This window comes from Anabrus simplex, chromosome 9 (assembly GCF_040414725.1).
Source record: "Anabrus simplex isolate iqAnaSimp1 chromosome 9, ASM4041472v1, whole genome shotgun sequence".
NCBI lineage: Eukaryota > Metazoa > Arthropoda > Insecta > Orthoptera > Tettigoniidae > Anabrus > Anabrus simplex.
In genome coordinates this window covers 72,525,525-72,542,754 of record NC_090273.1, presented here as the reverse complement: position 1 = coordinate 72,542,754, position 17,230 = coordinate 72,525,525, and the positions used below count along the sequence as shown (strand labels likewise).

The 17,230-nt window shown below is 42.3% G+C and overlaps 1 protein-coding gene across 1 annotated transcript in view; it reads left to right on the top strand.

Moving 5' to 3' along the window:
* The window catches only part of LOC136881265 (serine/threonine-protein kinase 33-like), a 71,894-nt gene extending 56,993 nt beyond the window's left edge, over positions 1-14,901 (top strand). The window contains exon 4 of the mRNA XM_067154035.2: positions 14,603-14,901. Coding sequence (XP_067010136.1) covers positions 14,603-14,805 — 203 coding nt within the window. The 3' untranslated portion in view covers positions 14,806-14,901. The remainder of the gene's footprint in view (positions 1-14,602) is intronic.
* The last annotated feature ends 2,329 nt before the right edge of the window (positions 14,902-17,230 follow it).

The following is a 17,230-nucleotide window of genomic DNA, read 5'->3' as shown; positions in this document are numbered from 1 at the left end:
ATTTTGAATACCATTGGTCCGAAATAATCGAACAAACACTGCCTGAATGTAAAAGAGCTGTTACAGGTTCATTATTTAACTCAAGTTTGAGAAAAGGGACCGGTGCGGGGGTATCCGCCGCAATCCTAAGACACTCTTTGGGGCATTCAAAAGATAGATTTGCAGATTGAACATTCCCTGAATTTACGACCTGTTTGCCAGGGGCTGAGCCTCGGGAAGATGGATTAGTCGACTCAGCCGAAGCCGCTAGTCACTTTTGATTGTTGTTGGAAGTTGCCCCTGAAGTTGAGCAGGAGGGGGTGCTATTCGAATTGGGACAATTCTTGGCGACATGTGAGAAAGCCCCACATTTAAAACAGCCTTGTGATGAGCCAGCTCCATTATTTGCCCTACTAGCTTTGATCAATGGACACTTATTGCGAAGATGGTCAGGCGACCCGCAAGCATAACATTTACGGGGTGTGACTGGTCGGCGAGGTGGAGGCCGAGGATTACTAAACGAAGGAGGGGGTTCTTTCGCGACACGCAAAGAATCGGCGTATCTAACTCCTTCCGCTGAGACGGCCAATGCTTCAAGTTCAGATAAGGTTTGCGGGCACGCCGCGAAACACAAATATGACCTATAGGATGGTGAAATTCCTTCTACAATAGCCTGTACAATCTGATCTTCAGGAAAATGAAGGGCAAACACCCTAGTATAGAATTTAATATCTTGGATGAAGTCTGCTAAGTTTTCATCCAAACGCTGTACACGATAATAGTACTTCTGAATAAGGGAGGACCTGGCCCTAGCCGGGATGAAGTTAGCTAGCAAGTGGGCGTGGAAATCCTCAATAGATGATTGCTCGGCAATGGCTCTTACTATTTTGTCTGAGAGAATACCAATTGCATAGGGGTAGATGATTTGCAAAATCTGACATGGGGAAAGAGAAAACACAAGGGCATGATCCTGAAATTCAACTAAAAATCTTAAAAATGAAATTACTTCACTGGTGGTATTAACGGAAAACATAGAGATACCTCTGAGCAACATTGCCAATGGATGAGGCAAGCTGCTAAACCCAGGTGACATAGTAGGTAAAGGTTTCAGTGGCAAGGAAGTTAATTCAGAACGTATATTATTCAACGATGCACGGCGTTCAGACTCGTTGTCCAGTGGGGCAGAGATAGTTTGAGCCGCAACGGTTATCCTATTGACTTCTCCCTTAGGAGGCTCTTCCTCGCTACCTACATTCATCGTGGTGGGTTGATCAATTTTGGGAGGAACTTCCCCAGTCAACAATTGAGTGACCTTGCTAGATAATTCAGAAATACTTTCAAGCAACGTACTAGCTTCCTTCCTCTGAACGTCATTCAACTTCAGAGACAACAGATCGTTAACTCTATTTGAAAAATGATATAGCCTGGCTTGCACACGCTTAATCTGATTAGGAGAAGGATCATTTTCGTCAAAAAAACTAACTACCGATGCTAGCCCAGTAGTATTCTCGGTGATCGTGGAAAGAGAGTCGTCAATTTCTTTCTAACCCAAATTGGGTTGGAAATGGGCAAATCAAGGGACTCTCTAAGCTTGTTGGTGTCTATCGCAACCGTGCCTCCAGATTGCACATTTCTGATAGTTAACTCATAGATCAACTCCTCCTTGCGCAAATAGTTAAGATGGAGAACATCGCGAGGGCCGGGCATGATGACAGAACAATTTTGAAACAGGAAAGATCAAAAATTCCAGCAACTGAGAAAATGGTTAGAGTTTGAATCAAAGCAATGTTTAGCCGTCAAAAGGGGCTAAATTGAGACCCATTCAACCACGCTCTGCTACCACTTGTTACCGTGTTTTTGCGGTAGTTAGAGGTGAAAGAAGGTGCGGGTGTGAACGGGTCTCAAGCTACGAAATTAGAGTTCATGTAAAATTAACAAGGTTATATTTTCTTTTCAAAATAAAGAAATAACAAGCATGGCAGGTACAGAGTAGCAAGTCAACAAAATATAGTTACAATATTTACCGGATTTGGGCTTCGCGCCCCGGCTTTACAATTCTTGGGCAATCAGCCCAACCTTACTCCAAAATAAGTTTTAACAGAGGGGCAGAAAACCCCATTCATGCTCAGGAGCACTTGCTCCAAATTACACAGAAAAGCCTCCTCGAGGCATACAACACTCAATTTTCAAGAAAGAGCCACTCGCTCTCAAACTTTAAGCCTCTCAAAGGCCACACCAAACTCCACCTTCAAGTTGTCCTCTCAGGACATAGACACAGGGGTAAACTACCCAACCTACTGAGGTCTATTAAGTGAGAAAAAGATTAATTACATGACCTCTAAAATAACAATTTGAGAGGAGGCGAACTTGCGCTCCTAATACACTTTGTTTAAAACCTACTTGGCACTAGGCCGTTAATACAAGGGCTAATCCCATACTAAAGAGGTGACTTAAGAAAGAAACAATTTACATTACGTTAAAGAAGAATAGGTTGAGAAAAATAAGTTCACCTCAAAACAATATGAGTGGGAGCTCGAGAGGGTTAAGCACTCTCTATCCCGATATGCAGTTTAAAGAGAGAATAGATACCAAGGGTCTTTACATTTTAAGGAAGGTTACATTATGGAAAAACTTCGGACCCGCCCCGAGAGTTGAACTGCTGAGCTAGCAAAGAAGGAAGTTATTAATCGGCCATTACCTTGTTGTTGACCGCTGCCGAAGAAAGACGCGCTTCCCGCCTCCTGCTAGGTACTTTACGCACTGAAAGATGGTACAGAAGTGGCGCAGAGACCCAAAAATCAGCAGTTTATATACTCTCGCGGAAAGTTCGAGGCGTTTTAGGGAAGAAAACACCCGCCCACAATCACTTTATTGGGTAGGGTACAGCAACATATTCAAGTTGGGGGAAGATACATCAGATTGGTCAGAAATTAATTAAAGAAATTCGGGATTGGCTAAATACAAAACAAGGGGAAAGAGAGGGGTATACAGCCAACTTAAACAATAACAGAAAAATTTTTAACAAGAAACAAACTTTTGAAATAAAAATTTCTCCAAAAAATAGTTCTTTCACATCGCACTAGGGTGCACCATTGTAGTTTTTCAGTAGTGTCCTCTAGAAGAGAAAGTTCACACTTCTTACTACAAGCAAAACAAAAATACGTCGAAAATGACACAGTTCAAAAACTCCAAAATTTCCAGGTAGTGACATCTTCTGAGAAAGTAGAAAATTAATACCGTAGATAAAGTTCAGACTTCCTCCGGCAGAGGAGTTTCAACTGGCGCAAATTTTAAATTAGCAGCGTGGAGGTGTACCGCCCGGTACAATTATTATTATTATTATTATTATTATTATTATTATTATTATTATTATTATTATTATTATTATTATTATTATTATTATATTCGTATGAACCCAATGGATCACGCAAAGCTCTAACGATTCTGTTTTCTGAGTTGCCAAACAGCTCTCATCCTTTCTCCGTGGATCCTTTTTCGTTCTTCTGTCCACTTTGCTCCAGTCTTCTTCTTCATTTCGTTCTCTGGTTGCACATTCCATCCATTAATCTTTTTCCTATCGAGGTTTCTGTCCGCGGTGTCATTTGAGTTCATCTGGGCTTTTTCCAGATCCTTCTTCACTTCCAGTACCCATGGAATACTTTTTAGATGTTCTATGTAGGTGATAATCTTGTGTGTTAGTCTACTTGCCGGCAGTCTGCGGACGTGCCCATAAAATTTCAGATGTCTTTTGCGTATGTCTGCTGCAGTGTTGGAAAACTCTTCTGTCACTTTGCGTGACCTCAGTCTATATCCATCTTCTGTTTTCCGGGGGCGGAGAATTTTACTCAGATTATTATTATTATTACTATTATTAGTATTATTATTATTATTATTATTATTATTATTATTATTATTATTATTATTATTGTTACGGAGTTCTCCGTTGTAGTTAGAGGTGAAAGAAGGTGCTGGGATTGGGATGAACAGGTCTCAACTAACGAAATTAAAGTTAATTTAAAATTCAACAAAGGTTATATTTTCTTTTCGAGATCAAGAAATAACAAGTACAACAGTAACTCAGTTATATAGCAACAAGGTAAGAATGTACAATTACAGTTTATTAATGTATTTTGGGCTTCGAGTTCCAGAAACACAATCCCTGAGCAATGAGCCCAACTTTACTTATACACAAGGTTTAACAAAGGGGCAGAAAACCCCAATCATACCAAGGAGCTCTAGCTCCCAATTATCCAATAAAGCCTGCTCGAGGCACACAGAAACCAAATTCAAGAAAGAGCAACCCGCTCTCAAAGTTCAAGCCAATTCAAAGGCCACACCAAACTCCACGTTCAAGCTGCCCTCCGGGTACGCCAGAAGGGGGGTAATGATACCCAACCAACTGAAGCCTATTCAATAAAGAAACAGTTCAATTACATGGCCTCAAAATACCAATTTGAGTGGAGGCGTAACATGCACTCCTAATACACCTTTTTAAAACCTATTTGGCTCTTAGGCCGCTTATACAAGGGCTAATCCCATACTACGGAGGTGACACGATAGGAAAATTAATTACATTATGAAACAAAACAAAACAGGTACGAAAACGTAGTCACCTCAAAAACAATATGAGAGGGAGCTCGAGAGGGTAGGCACTCTCTATCCCGATTTGTAGTCAAAGAGACAGAATTTTATACCAAGTGTTACATGATAAAAGTTTCGAACCTGCCCCGAGGGTTAAACTGCTGAGCTAGCAAGTAAAGAAGTTGTTAAAAGGCCATTACCTGATGGATGAACTGCTGCCTGAAGAAATAGGCGCTTCCCGCCCCCTGCTACGTAATCACACTAAGAAAGATGTTACTGAAGTGGCGAGGAGACCAGAAAATCAGCAGTTTATATACCCTCGCGGAAAAATCGAGACGTTTCATGAATGATTACAACCCGCCCACAAAATTTTATTGGATAACAGCAAAACTAATACACCAGACGAAGAAGAAACACCTTATTGGTGGAAAATTAATTACAGAAATTCCTGATTGGCTACATACAAAACAGGCGGAAAGAAAGGATTATATTGCCAACTCTCAAACCACAGAACAAAATTTAGCAAAAACAAAACTTATGAATGTTAAATTTCTTCCGGACAGTTCATTCCTTTACACCAGAGAGCGGTATCAGTTTTGGTAGGGACATCTGTTAGAGAATGTTCAAAGTTCTTGCTATGGAGCAGACAAACACGAATCGAAATTGACATAGTTCAGAACACTTCAAAATTTGCAGTAGAGGCATCTTCTGAGAAACTTTAGAATTAACATGGTTGTTAAAGTTCAGGCTTCCTCCAGTAGAGGAGTTCCAACAGGCGCAATGTTTGAATTAGCGGCGCGGCGGTGTACCGCCCGGTACAGACCCCCCCCCCAAAAGACCCTCCAAGGGGTAACACAGAAGAACACCAGATTTTGTTTTAAAACAAGGTCCAAGTTATGATGTTGATATAGAAATTAATTGCAGGAGGATTTACAAACAAGTTTCTTAAATTGGTTGGATCCAGTTTCAAAATTATTTGTAGTAACTTTGATGTAATGTCTTTATGCGTGTAGTAGTTGAATGCAGAAGGAAAACTTTTAATTCTTGAGAGAAAATTTTTTTTAAGTCCACCAAATATTGCAGTTGAATCCAAAAATGTAGTAGTTGTTGATATGAAATGTCCATGTGGCTAATTAAGTACATTAAATGTTGATTAAGTTTGACGGCCAGACCAGCCGCCGCTGCTTGTGTCCAGAGGAGGCCGCTCGGACCCCTCAAGTACCCTGAGATACCGCTCGCCCGCACCATGAGAGGGTTAGTGGTGGTGAAGCACGCCGCACACGCGACGAACGTTTACAGGCCGCGGGCAAGTTGCAGGTGGTGCGCCGCACGTCAGTCTTGGCCGGGAGGAGGGCTCCGGCTCGCCGTACACTGGTTGACCTCACTGAAGTAGATCGGGCCCATGCTCTACTCCAGTAGCGGCACGGCGCCGCGCGGCTGCGGGGGCACTGAAACATTAAGATCTCGGCGGCAGAATTTGTTGGACCATAATGATTTTCGGGTACAGTAATTGTGGTGGGGCTGAGGGGCCAGCGGCGTGGAGATCTTTATTTCATTTTAATTAGCCACTGTGTGTGGTTAAGCAGGAGACGGGAGCGTGGTAATGGCCATGACAAGGACAGGATAGCAGTTTAACTGTTCGGGGGAGGTTGTACAACGAACATTAGGAAACAAAGAACATAATTCCACGGGCAGAAGGCCTCAAAATGAAACCAAAAATATAACCTTCAGATTTCTTCCAAAATGTAACAAGAAATAAAACAAGCTAAGTTAGTGCGGAAATTACACAGGTTTCACCTGGGACAGGTGAACCCTAAATATCCTCTCGGTGGCTGGATTGCTTAGCAACAACGTGACCGGCGTGAGAAAATCTACAATTATGCACGGCCCATGAAATCTGGGAGCAAGCTTGCCCGCGGGAACAAAGTTCTTGACCATCACCTGGTCACCTACCTTCAAATGGGTGGGTCTCCGTCCACGATCATATCTTTCCCTAATCTTTTCATGAGACACTTTAAGATTGGCTTTAGCCTTCTTCCAAAGATCTTTAATATTATCTGGATCTATTGTCTCAGGTAGAATATCACTAAGAGACCAAAGGTTAGAGAGCGGCGTGTTGGGAAAGAATTTGAACATCAAAGAAGCTGGAGTAAATTTATGAGATTCATGAACCGGCGAATTCAAAGCAAAAGCTAACCAATGCAAGGACGTGTCCCACCTAGAATGATCGTCGTGATGATAGGCAATAAGGGCCGACCTCAGGTTACGATTGACCCGTTCAGCTAGAGATGGTTGGGGATAATAAGCCGAAGTAGTCACATGAGATATGGACAGATCAGAACAGAATTTATGAAAGAGATTGGATGTGAAAGCTTTAGCATTATCAGATACAATATATTGACACGGACCGAAAGAAGCAAAAATGGAATTTAAACAAGTAATGGTGGACTGAGCGGTAGCCAGCTTAGTCGGGAATAACCAGGAAAATCTAGTAAAACCATCTACACATACAAGGATGAACTTATTGGCGTTCCCCTTTGACTGGGGAAAGGGTCCTACGTAATCGATGTAAAGACGTTCCATGGGGCGCGACGCTTGGTGAGAAGACAAAAGCCCTTGCTTAGTTGACATGGTGGGTTTACTAAGCCAGCATGATTTACAAGATTTTACCAATTCACGGATTTCTCCGTCCATACCCTTCCAGATGAACATTTCACGAATCTTTTCTCGGGTTTTGAAGATGCCTAAATGCCCCCCCCCCCAATGGGGTCTCATGATAGTACCTGAAGATCATTGGTACAAGAACCGCTGGAACTACAACTTTCATTTTTTGATCATGCCTATTTGGGGCAACATAAAACACCATTCCTCAAAACATAAGGGACGACATGTTCCCCAGAAGAAAGGGTTTCCATGATCTGAGCCAGCGTCGGATCTTCACGTTGATATTTCTCAATATCCCTAAAGAGCATGGGAGCATCTGTTAAGATGGCATTAACCTCAGATGGTATGGACTCGGGAGGTGAAGAACCATCATCCAGATCCGGGGTCTCTACATCATTAGAAAACATACGGCTTAGTCCGTCAGCAACCACGTTTTCAGTACCTCTGATATGCGTAACATCAAATTGGAAGGCAGAAGTTCGGAGGCCTTACGGAGGCGATTGAGAACTTCTTTCAGATGATCTAGATGTTCTTCGAAGGTCTCCGAAAATACGACGACATCATCAAGATAGTGGTACAAGTACTCGAATTTGATGTCGGAGAAGACCCTATCTAGCAGTCTAGTGAGTACAGCTGCTCCCGTGTGGAGCCCGAAAGGCACGCGGTTGTATTCATACAAATTCCAATCCGTGGCAAACGCTGTCAGGTGTTTAGATTCCTCTGCTAACGGTATCTGATTATAAGCCTGGTTAAGATCTAGGATAGTAAAGAACTTAGCCTTACGAAACCATGAAAAACACGAGTGAAGGTCTGGAAGGGGCACAGATTGTAACACCACCTTCCGATTGAGAGCCCTATAATCAATCACAGGCCTGAAGCCACCTTGGGGTTTCGGGACTAGAAAAATAGGCGAAGAATACGCCGACTTAGAGGGCCGAATAATACCGTCCTTCAGCATCTGATCAATGATTTCTTTCAGCGCCTTCATTTTAGGTGGAGATAGCCTATAAGGTGGAAAACGGACAGGAATCGAATCCGTAACCTCAATCGTGTATTCAATAAGGTCAGTAACACCAAGAGTATCCGAGAACACCTCTGGAAACGACTGACACAACTTACGAATACTATCAGCCTGCTCCTCAGGTAGATGTCTAAGATCTAACAACATCTCATCCTGGGTAGGCGAAATAGATGAACATGATACAAAATTACATTTCAATAAGGGGATTTTACAATTAGAAGCAAATTTGAATGTGCACGACCTGCTCTGGATGTCGAGAACTAAACCAGTAGAAGACATGAAATCCGCTCCCAATATAATGGGGCAAGACAAGTGCTTTGCCACAAACAATCTAACTTTCCAAGTAAATTTAGAAATACGAATTTTGGCTTTTAAAGAGCCTAAAATTTCTAATGGAGAAGAATTTGCCGAAACGTATTGAACCGAAGACGAGCAATAAGCAGGAAGTTTACAAACAGATTTCAATTTCGAATACCATTCGGCCGAGATAATGGAACAAACACTGCCAGAATCTAAAAGAGCAGTCACAGGTTCATTATTTAATTCAATTTTGAGAAAAGGAACAGGTGCGGGGGGATCCGCCGCAATCCTAAGGCATTCTTTGGAACCTTCAAAAGATAAATTTGAAGACAGAGTTTTCCCTGGTAATTCGGCCGTTTTACTTGGGGCTGAGCCTCGGAATGAAGGATGGATCGTCTCAGCCGAAGCCCCTAGTCACTTTTGATTGTTGTTCGAAGTTGAGCAGGAGGGAGTGCTGTTAGCATTAGGGCAGTTCTTGGCAATATGTGAAAACGCGCCGCATTTAAAGCAGCCTTGGGATGAACCTGCTCCATTATTTGTCCTACTAGCTTTGATCAATGAACATTTATTACGAAGATGGTCAGGCGACCCGCAAGCGTAACATTGACGGGGTGTGATGGGTCGGCGAGGTGGAGGCCGAAAATTACCAGATGATGGAGGGGGTTCTTTCGCTACACGCAAGGTATCTGCGTATCTGACTCCTTCGGCTGAGACAGCCATAGCCTCTAACTCAGCGAAAGTTTGCGGACGCGACGCAAAACACAAGTATGAGCGGAATGATGGGGAAATACCTTCCACTATGGCCTGAACAATTTAATCTTCGGGAAAATGGAGGGCAAATACCCTAGTGTAAAACTTAATGTCTTGGATGAAGTCTGCTAAATTTTCATCCAACCGTTGTACTCGGTAGTAGTACTTTTGAATGAGCGAAGACCTAGCTCGGGCGGGGATAAAATTTGCCAACAGGTGGGCATGGAAGTCTTCTATGGATGACTGTTCCGCAATTGCCCTAACTCTTTTGTCGGAGAGAACACCCATTGCATAGGGATAGATGATTTGCAAAATCTGTCAAGCAGAAAGAGAAAAAACAAGAGCATGATCCTGAAACTCAACTAAAAACCTTAAGAATGAAATCACGTCACTGGTAGAGTTAACCGAAAAGTTAGAAATACCTCTGAGCAACATTGCTAAAGGATGGGGCAAACTGCTGAAACCCGGAGACGTAGTAGGAAGGGCATATGTGGCGGAGAAGCAGATTCAGAGGGAGCATTATTTAACACAAAGGGTGGAATGGACGTGCGACGATCGGACTCGGTTCCTAATGGGGCAGATGTTCGTTGTGTAATCACCTTAGTACTACTTCCTTCCTCTTTAGAGGAATCCTCCCCATTTACAATATTTACTACCATAGGTTGGTCGACTTTAGGGATAGCAGGTCCAGATAACAACTGACTAACTTTACTGGACATTTGGGACAAGTTTTCGGCAAGGGCACTAGCTTCCTTACCCTGAAGGTCATTTAACTTCAGAGACAATAGATCACACACCCTATTATAAAAGTGGTACAGCCTAGCCTGTACTCATTTGAGTTGATTAGGAGATGGATCACTTACTTCAAAAAAAACTAACTACAGATGCTAGCTCAGTAGTATTATCATTGATCGTGGAGAGAGCGTCGTCAACCTCTTTTTCTCCCAAAGTCGGGATGGTAATAGGCAAATCAAGGGAATCTTTTAGCTTATTGGAGTCGACTGCAACCGTGCCTCCAGATTGAACGTTTCTGAGAGATAGTTCATAAATTAATTCCTCTTTACGCAAATAGAAAGGATGGAGAACCTCGCGAGGGCCGGACATGATGACAGAAAATTTTTGAGAGAGAAAAATAAACAAAAAAATTCCAGCAACTGAGAAAATTGTTAGAGTTCGAATCAGAGCAATGTTCAGCCGTCAAAAGGGGCTAAATTGAGACCCATTCAACCACGCTCTGCTACCACTTGTTACGGAGTTCTCCGTGGTAGTTAGAGGTGAAAGAAGGTGCTGGGATGAACAGGTCTCAACTTACGAAATTAAAGTTAATTTAAAATTCAACAAAGGTTATATTTTCTTTTCGAGATCGAGAAATAACAAGTACAACAGGAACTCATTTATATAGCAACAAGATAAGAATGTACAATTACAGTTTATTAATGTATTTTGGACTTCGAGTTCCAGAAACACAATCCCTGAGCAATGAGCCCAACTTTACTTATACACAAGGTTTAACAAAGGGGCAGAAAACCCCAATCATACCAAGGAGCTCTAGCTCCCAATTACCCAGTAAAGCCTGCTCGAGGCACACAGAAACCAAATTCAAGAAAGAGCAACCCGCTCTCAAAGTTCAAGCCAATTCAAAGGCCACACCAAACTCCACTTTCAAGCTGCCCTCCGGGCACGCCAGAAGGGGGTAATAATACCCAACCAACTGAAGCCTATTCAAGAAAGAAACAGTTCAATTACATGACCCCAAAATACCAATTTGAGTGGAGGCGTAACATGCACTCCTAATACACCTTTTTAAAACCTATTTGGCTCTTAGGCCGCTTATACAAGGGCTAATCCCATACTGCGGAGGTGACACGATAGGAAAATTAATTACATTATGAAACAAAACAAAACAGGTACGAAAACGTAGTCACCTCAAAAACAATATGAGAGGGAGCTCGAGAGGGTAGGCACTCTCTATCCCGATTTGTAGTCAAAGAGACAGAATTTTATACCAAGTGTTACATGATAAAAGTTTCGAACCTGCCCCGAGGGTTAAACTGCTGAGCTAGCAAGTAAAGAAGTTGTTAAAAGGCCATTACGTGATGGATGAACTGCCGCCTGAAGAAAAAGGCGCTTCCCGCGCCCTGCTACGTAATCACACTAAGAAAGATGTTACTGAAGTGGCGAGGAGACCAGAAAATCAGCAGTTTATATACCCTCGCGGAAAATTCGAGACGTTTCATGAATGATTACAACCCGCCCACAAAATTTTATTGGATAACAGCAAAACTAATACACCAGACGAAGAAGAAACACCTTATTGGTGGAAAATTAATTACAGAAATTCCTGATTGGCTACATACAAAACAGGCGGAAAGAAAGGATTATATTGCCAACTCTCAAACCACAGAACAAAATTTAGCAAAAACAAAACTTATGAATGTTAAATTTCTTCCGGACAGTTCATTCCTTTACACCAGAGAGCGTTATCAGTTTTGGTAGAGATATCTGTTAGAGAATGTTCAAAGTTCTTGCTATGGAGCAGACAAACACGAATCGAAATTGACATAGTTCAGAACACTTCAAAATTTACAGTAGAGACATCTTCTGAGAAACTTTAGAATTAACATGGTTGTTAAAGTTCAGGCTTCCTCCAGTAGAGGAGTTCCAACAGGCGCAATGTTTGAATTAGCGGCGCGGCGGTGTACCGCCCGGTACAATTATTATTATTATTATTATTATTATTATTATTATTATTATTATTATTATTATTATTATTATTATTATTATTATTATTATTATTATTATTATTATTGCTCATTATTTAAGATCGGATTTCTTGGCGGAATTTTAGCAGATTTTTAGTAGCATTTAGCGGATCTTGAAAATATAAGTTGGCAACACTGGTTCCGATCATAGTGCAGAAATGCAGGATCGGTAAATGATAATATAAACAGATAATTTGAACCATGGCAGAAGTGACTTTTTTAAATGTAGGAAAAGAGGGCGTCCCGTCAGACTTCGGGTAATTATTGTGGGGGTGGGGGGGCACTGTTATCATGAACACAGGCATGTGAAATGAGGAAAAACTATCAATACAAACATTCCTGAATAATAACTATATTCACAAACAAATAGAAAAAAGAACAATAATAGAGCTTGTTTCTCAAATACATTTTTGAACGAGTCTTATGTACGGAGTTTTCTATAATATTCACAAGTAAACAGGAAAATAGAACTTGATTTATAAATAAATATTTTGAAGGAATATTTTATAAATGAAGTTATAAAAGAATTAGAAGTTACTTCATAAATGATCCTATTAATGCATATTATGCATTTCATGATACGAATTGTGAAAAGCTCTATCGTACCGCCTGAACAGTCCCCATTGGGAAATGTAGTTCTCTGAAGGAATGCCCGCTTTCTAATCTCATTTCTTGATATAAAATCTTCTGCCATCTTCTTCAGATTTAATGCCTTAGCATCCTCCGAAGACTACCAAACTGTACGTTTGGGGGGGGGGGGGGCTAAGATCATTTTTGCGGGTGCAGAAAACGCCTTGCCCATCCAAAATCGACGCCACTGCGGCCCGTATGTTTTTTAGACAGAACAGTACTTCGGACCTTCAAATGCGGGAAATCCGGTATAATACGGGACAGCTGGCAACCCTGATCTCGTGCCTTTGTCTTTTATCAGCTGCTGAATTTAGCCAATCAGATCGCTTCGCGGGCGAATCCAAATGGGCTTTGTCGGGCGAAGTTGCTAAATCCGCACGTGACTAAAGATAGGCTTGGGAGCCATGCTGAGAAATCAGCATCAAACACAAACACACCGTGGGTTTCACCCGGTGTTACTGTAGCGTATTTACTGTGGCGCGATGAAAAAATGAAATAGCGTATGGCTTTTGGTGCCGGGAGTTCCCAGGACGGGTTCGGTTCGCCAGGTGCAGGTCTGTCGATGTGACTCCCGTAGGCGACCTGCGTGTCGTGATGAGGATGAAATGATGATGAAGACAACACATACACCCAGCCTCCGTGTCAGCGAAATTAACCAATGATGGTTAAAATTCCCGACCCTGCCGGGAATCGAACCCGGGACCCCTGTGACCGAAGGCCAGCACGCTAACTATTTAGCCATGGAGCCGGACACCGTGGTGCGATCCTGTCAGCTCGCAGGACCGTGTTTAATCCCCTCCTCTTGCGAAGTTTTCTTCTTTGACTGTTTTTTCTTTTCTTTTTTCTTCTGCAAGTTACTTTACGTCGCACCGACCCAGATAGGTCTTACGGCGACGATGGGACAGGAAGGGGCTAGGAGTGGGAAGGAAGTGGCCGTGGCCTTAATTAAGGTACAGCCACAGCATTTGCCTGGTGTGAAAATGGGAAACCACGGAAAACCATCTTCAGGACTGCCGACAGTGGGGTTTGAACCCACTATCTCCCTGACTGGGGTTTCCAAGCCGGTCTTCTCTTAAGTCACGTGCAAATTTAGCAACACCGTATTGTAAAGCCCATTTGAATTCGCCCACGAATTGAATGACAACGGCGCGAGATATCTAATATTATTTTTCAAGTTATTTATCGGTATAAACACCCCGTAGTCCGCCTCTGTGGTGTAGTGGTTAGTGTGATTAGCTGCCACCCCCGGAGGCCCGGGTTCGATTCCCGGCTCTGCCACGAAATTTGAAAAGTTGTGCGCGGGATGGAACGGGGTCCACTCAGCCTCGGGAGGTCAGCTGAGTAGAGGTGGGTTCGATTCCCACCTCAGCCATCCTAGAAGTGGTTTTCCGTGGTTTCCCACTTCTCCTCCAGGCAAATGCCGGGATGGTACCTAACTTAAGGCCACGGCCGCTTCCTTCCCTCTTCCTTGTCTATCCCTTCCAATCCCCCCACAAGGCCCCTGCTCAGCATAGCAGGTGAGGCAGCCGGGGCGAAGTACTGGTCATTCTCCCCAGTTGTATCCCCACACCCAGAGTCTGAAGCTCCAGGACACTGCCCTTGAGGCGGTAGAGGTGGGATCCCTTGCTGAGTCCGAGGGAAAAACCAACCCTGGAGGGTAAACTGATAAGAGATGTATAAACACCCAGTAACGCTCATTTACCTGGTTCTCGTTGTTTCCAACCACTCTCTATAAAGGATGGTTGCCTAGTTGTACTTCCTCTAAAAACAATAATCACTACCACTCTGATTACTTGTAGCCTACTAATGTATGTACAGACTTAAGAAAATACAGCAGTATATTGTAGGTCCTAGTGTTATTGGTCGCAGAGAAACAAGCGTGTTTTAAAACTGAAAACTGTATTTCCTTTCGTAGATATCGTGCACAAAGACTTGTCACTAGAAACAGTTTTGTTGGTGAGGAACCCACGTGATTTCAACGATGAGATGTACGTGAAGCTGACGGGTTTCGGAGCCAGTGTTACGATGAGTTCCTGGGACTGCAAGTATAGACTGCCAGCTCATATTGGAAATTCATTCTACAGTGGTGAGAAAGTTCGTCTATATCTATACTATTAATAACCATAAGAGTGTGTCTGCTTGTTTTTTGTATGTTTGTTTCTTTGCTTGCTTGTTCTGAATAGGCTCGAAAACTGTTCGACCGATTGGGCTGAATTTTGGTAAGGATTATAGTTTGAAACCCTGTGTCACTCATGGAACACTTTTGATTTTAATATATTTCATCGTTTCGAACTACTGGGGATTTTTCAGGGATATGTCCCAAATTTGAGCATTTTTTCCGTACATCAACTAAAATAACGGGTAAACAGTTGGCCCTATCAAAAAATGAAATGCACCGTGTGGTCTTGTTTCAACAGACTGGAAAACTTACACGTTATTTTGTACGAAGTCGACACACAAAAACATGTTTCAACAAGGATACATGCTACCTCTCACCGGCTCCATGGCTAAATAGTTAGCATGCTGGTCTTTGGTCGAAGCGTTACTGGGTTCGATTTGCGGCCGGGTCAGAGATTTTAACTTTCGATGGATAATTCCGCATCTTAGGTAGAGCCCCATTCTCACAGACGCGTATCTCGCCTGCAGTAAGAGGCGACTAAAAGCGGCCCCAGTGGCTTTTAACTTGGGAGCGTGGATTGGCGACTACGGGGCCCTTGTCTGAGTCCTGGCATTGCTTCGACTTACTTCTGCCTGCCTCCTCACTTTTATCTCTCCTATCCGACCTCCCGTGATCAACTCTTGTTCTTTTCCGACCCCGACGATATTAGATCACTCGAGGCCTAGGCAGTCTCACTTCCACGCCCTTCGTGGCCGTTGTATTTCTTTTGACAAATCCTTTATTTTTTCTTCTGAGTAGTGTTAACAGAGGATTGTTGCCCAGTTCTACTTCTTCTTAAAACAATAATCACCACCACCTCTTCGGAGCCCATGCGCTACTATTATCTCCTCTCAAACTAGTTTTATTTATTTTAGTGCTTGGCGTATCCGAGGACATGTTCGGCTCGCTTGGTCCAGGTCTTCTTTATTTGAAGTCCATGGGTGACCCGCACACCTGGTTGTGAGTTTGGAATTGAATCCAGGCTTTTGACACGCAATCTCGTGTTTAGAAATTCTATTACCTCCACCTCTCCTATCCTGTCGACCAACATTCTGGTGGTGATTTGTTTTTCCACTAACGGGATTCGAACCGGCTAAGCACGGGTTGAGAGGATACCAGCTTGACGCATTAACGACACCAGGCGAGTTTTCTAACTAGTATGGATGGAAAAAGTCCTAATAAAAATAGCTTAGGCTCAGGAAAATTCTACATCTTGACCTTCAATGTAAATTTGGGTTGTGAAGTTAACTCATTAGCTTCAAATGAAATGAAATGGCGTATGGCTTTTAGTACCGAGAGTGTCCGAGGACATTTTCGGCTCGCCAGGTGCAGGTCTTTTGATTTGACTCCCGTAGGCGACCTGCGCGTCGTGATGAGGATGAAATTATAATGAAGATGACACATACACACAGCCCCCGTGCCAGTGAAATTAATCAATGATGGTTAAAGTTCCCGGGACTCCTGTGACCAAAGGCCAGCACGCTAACCATTTAGCCATGGAGCCGGACTAGCTTCAAATAAAGGTACGCTTATAAGAGGTGACCATCATTTTCATTCGACGAAATACGGTAGTTGCTGGTTATGCATTGCAATACTGCACTGGCAAAAATGAATACTTAATGTATTATTATTCAAAATGTTTTAAATTTTATATATAATTTCATGAAACACATTATTGTCATTAAAATACAGTAAAAATTATCTTGCATTTTATTGTACCTAAGTTAAGGCCACGGCCACTTTATTCCCTCTTCCTTGTTTATCCCTTCCAATATTCCTAACCCCCCATAAGGTCCCCGTTCAGCATAGCAGGTGAGGCCACCTGGGCGAGGTACTGGTTCTTCTCTGCAGTTGTATCCCTCGACCCAAAGTCGCACGCTCCAGGATGTTGCCCTTGGGGAGGTGGAGGTGGAATACCTCGCTGAGTTCGAGAGAAAACCAATCCAGGAGGGTAAACAGATTAAGAAAGAAAGAAAGAAAGAAAGAAAGAAAGAAAGAAAGATTGAAATACTAACTCTAGAAATATATGATGATGTATGCTGAATAATTCATCTCATTAAGATTTGCAAGTGATAAGCTTTAACAGCTTCATTTCAAGTAATACTAATCCCGTATTGACTATAATCAATCAATGAATATTCAAGATAAACTTAAATATTATAATTAAGCGGTCCGCCTATTCAATACAATATATAATTTATTATATCTAGTACATGTTTCGTCCCCTAAGGGACATCAACAACTAATAATAAATTAACATTAATATACCAGAAATATTAAAATTGGAAAGACACCTTAAAATTTTTGACATTTAAAATAAGATCTTCGGTTTTTTGTTAAAATTATGTCATAAGACAGATAAAACAGTTAAATTGTCCATATTTC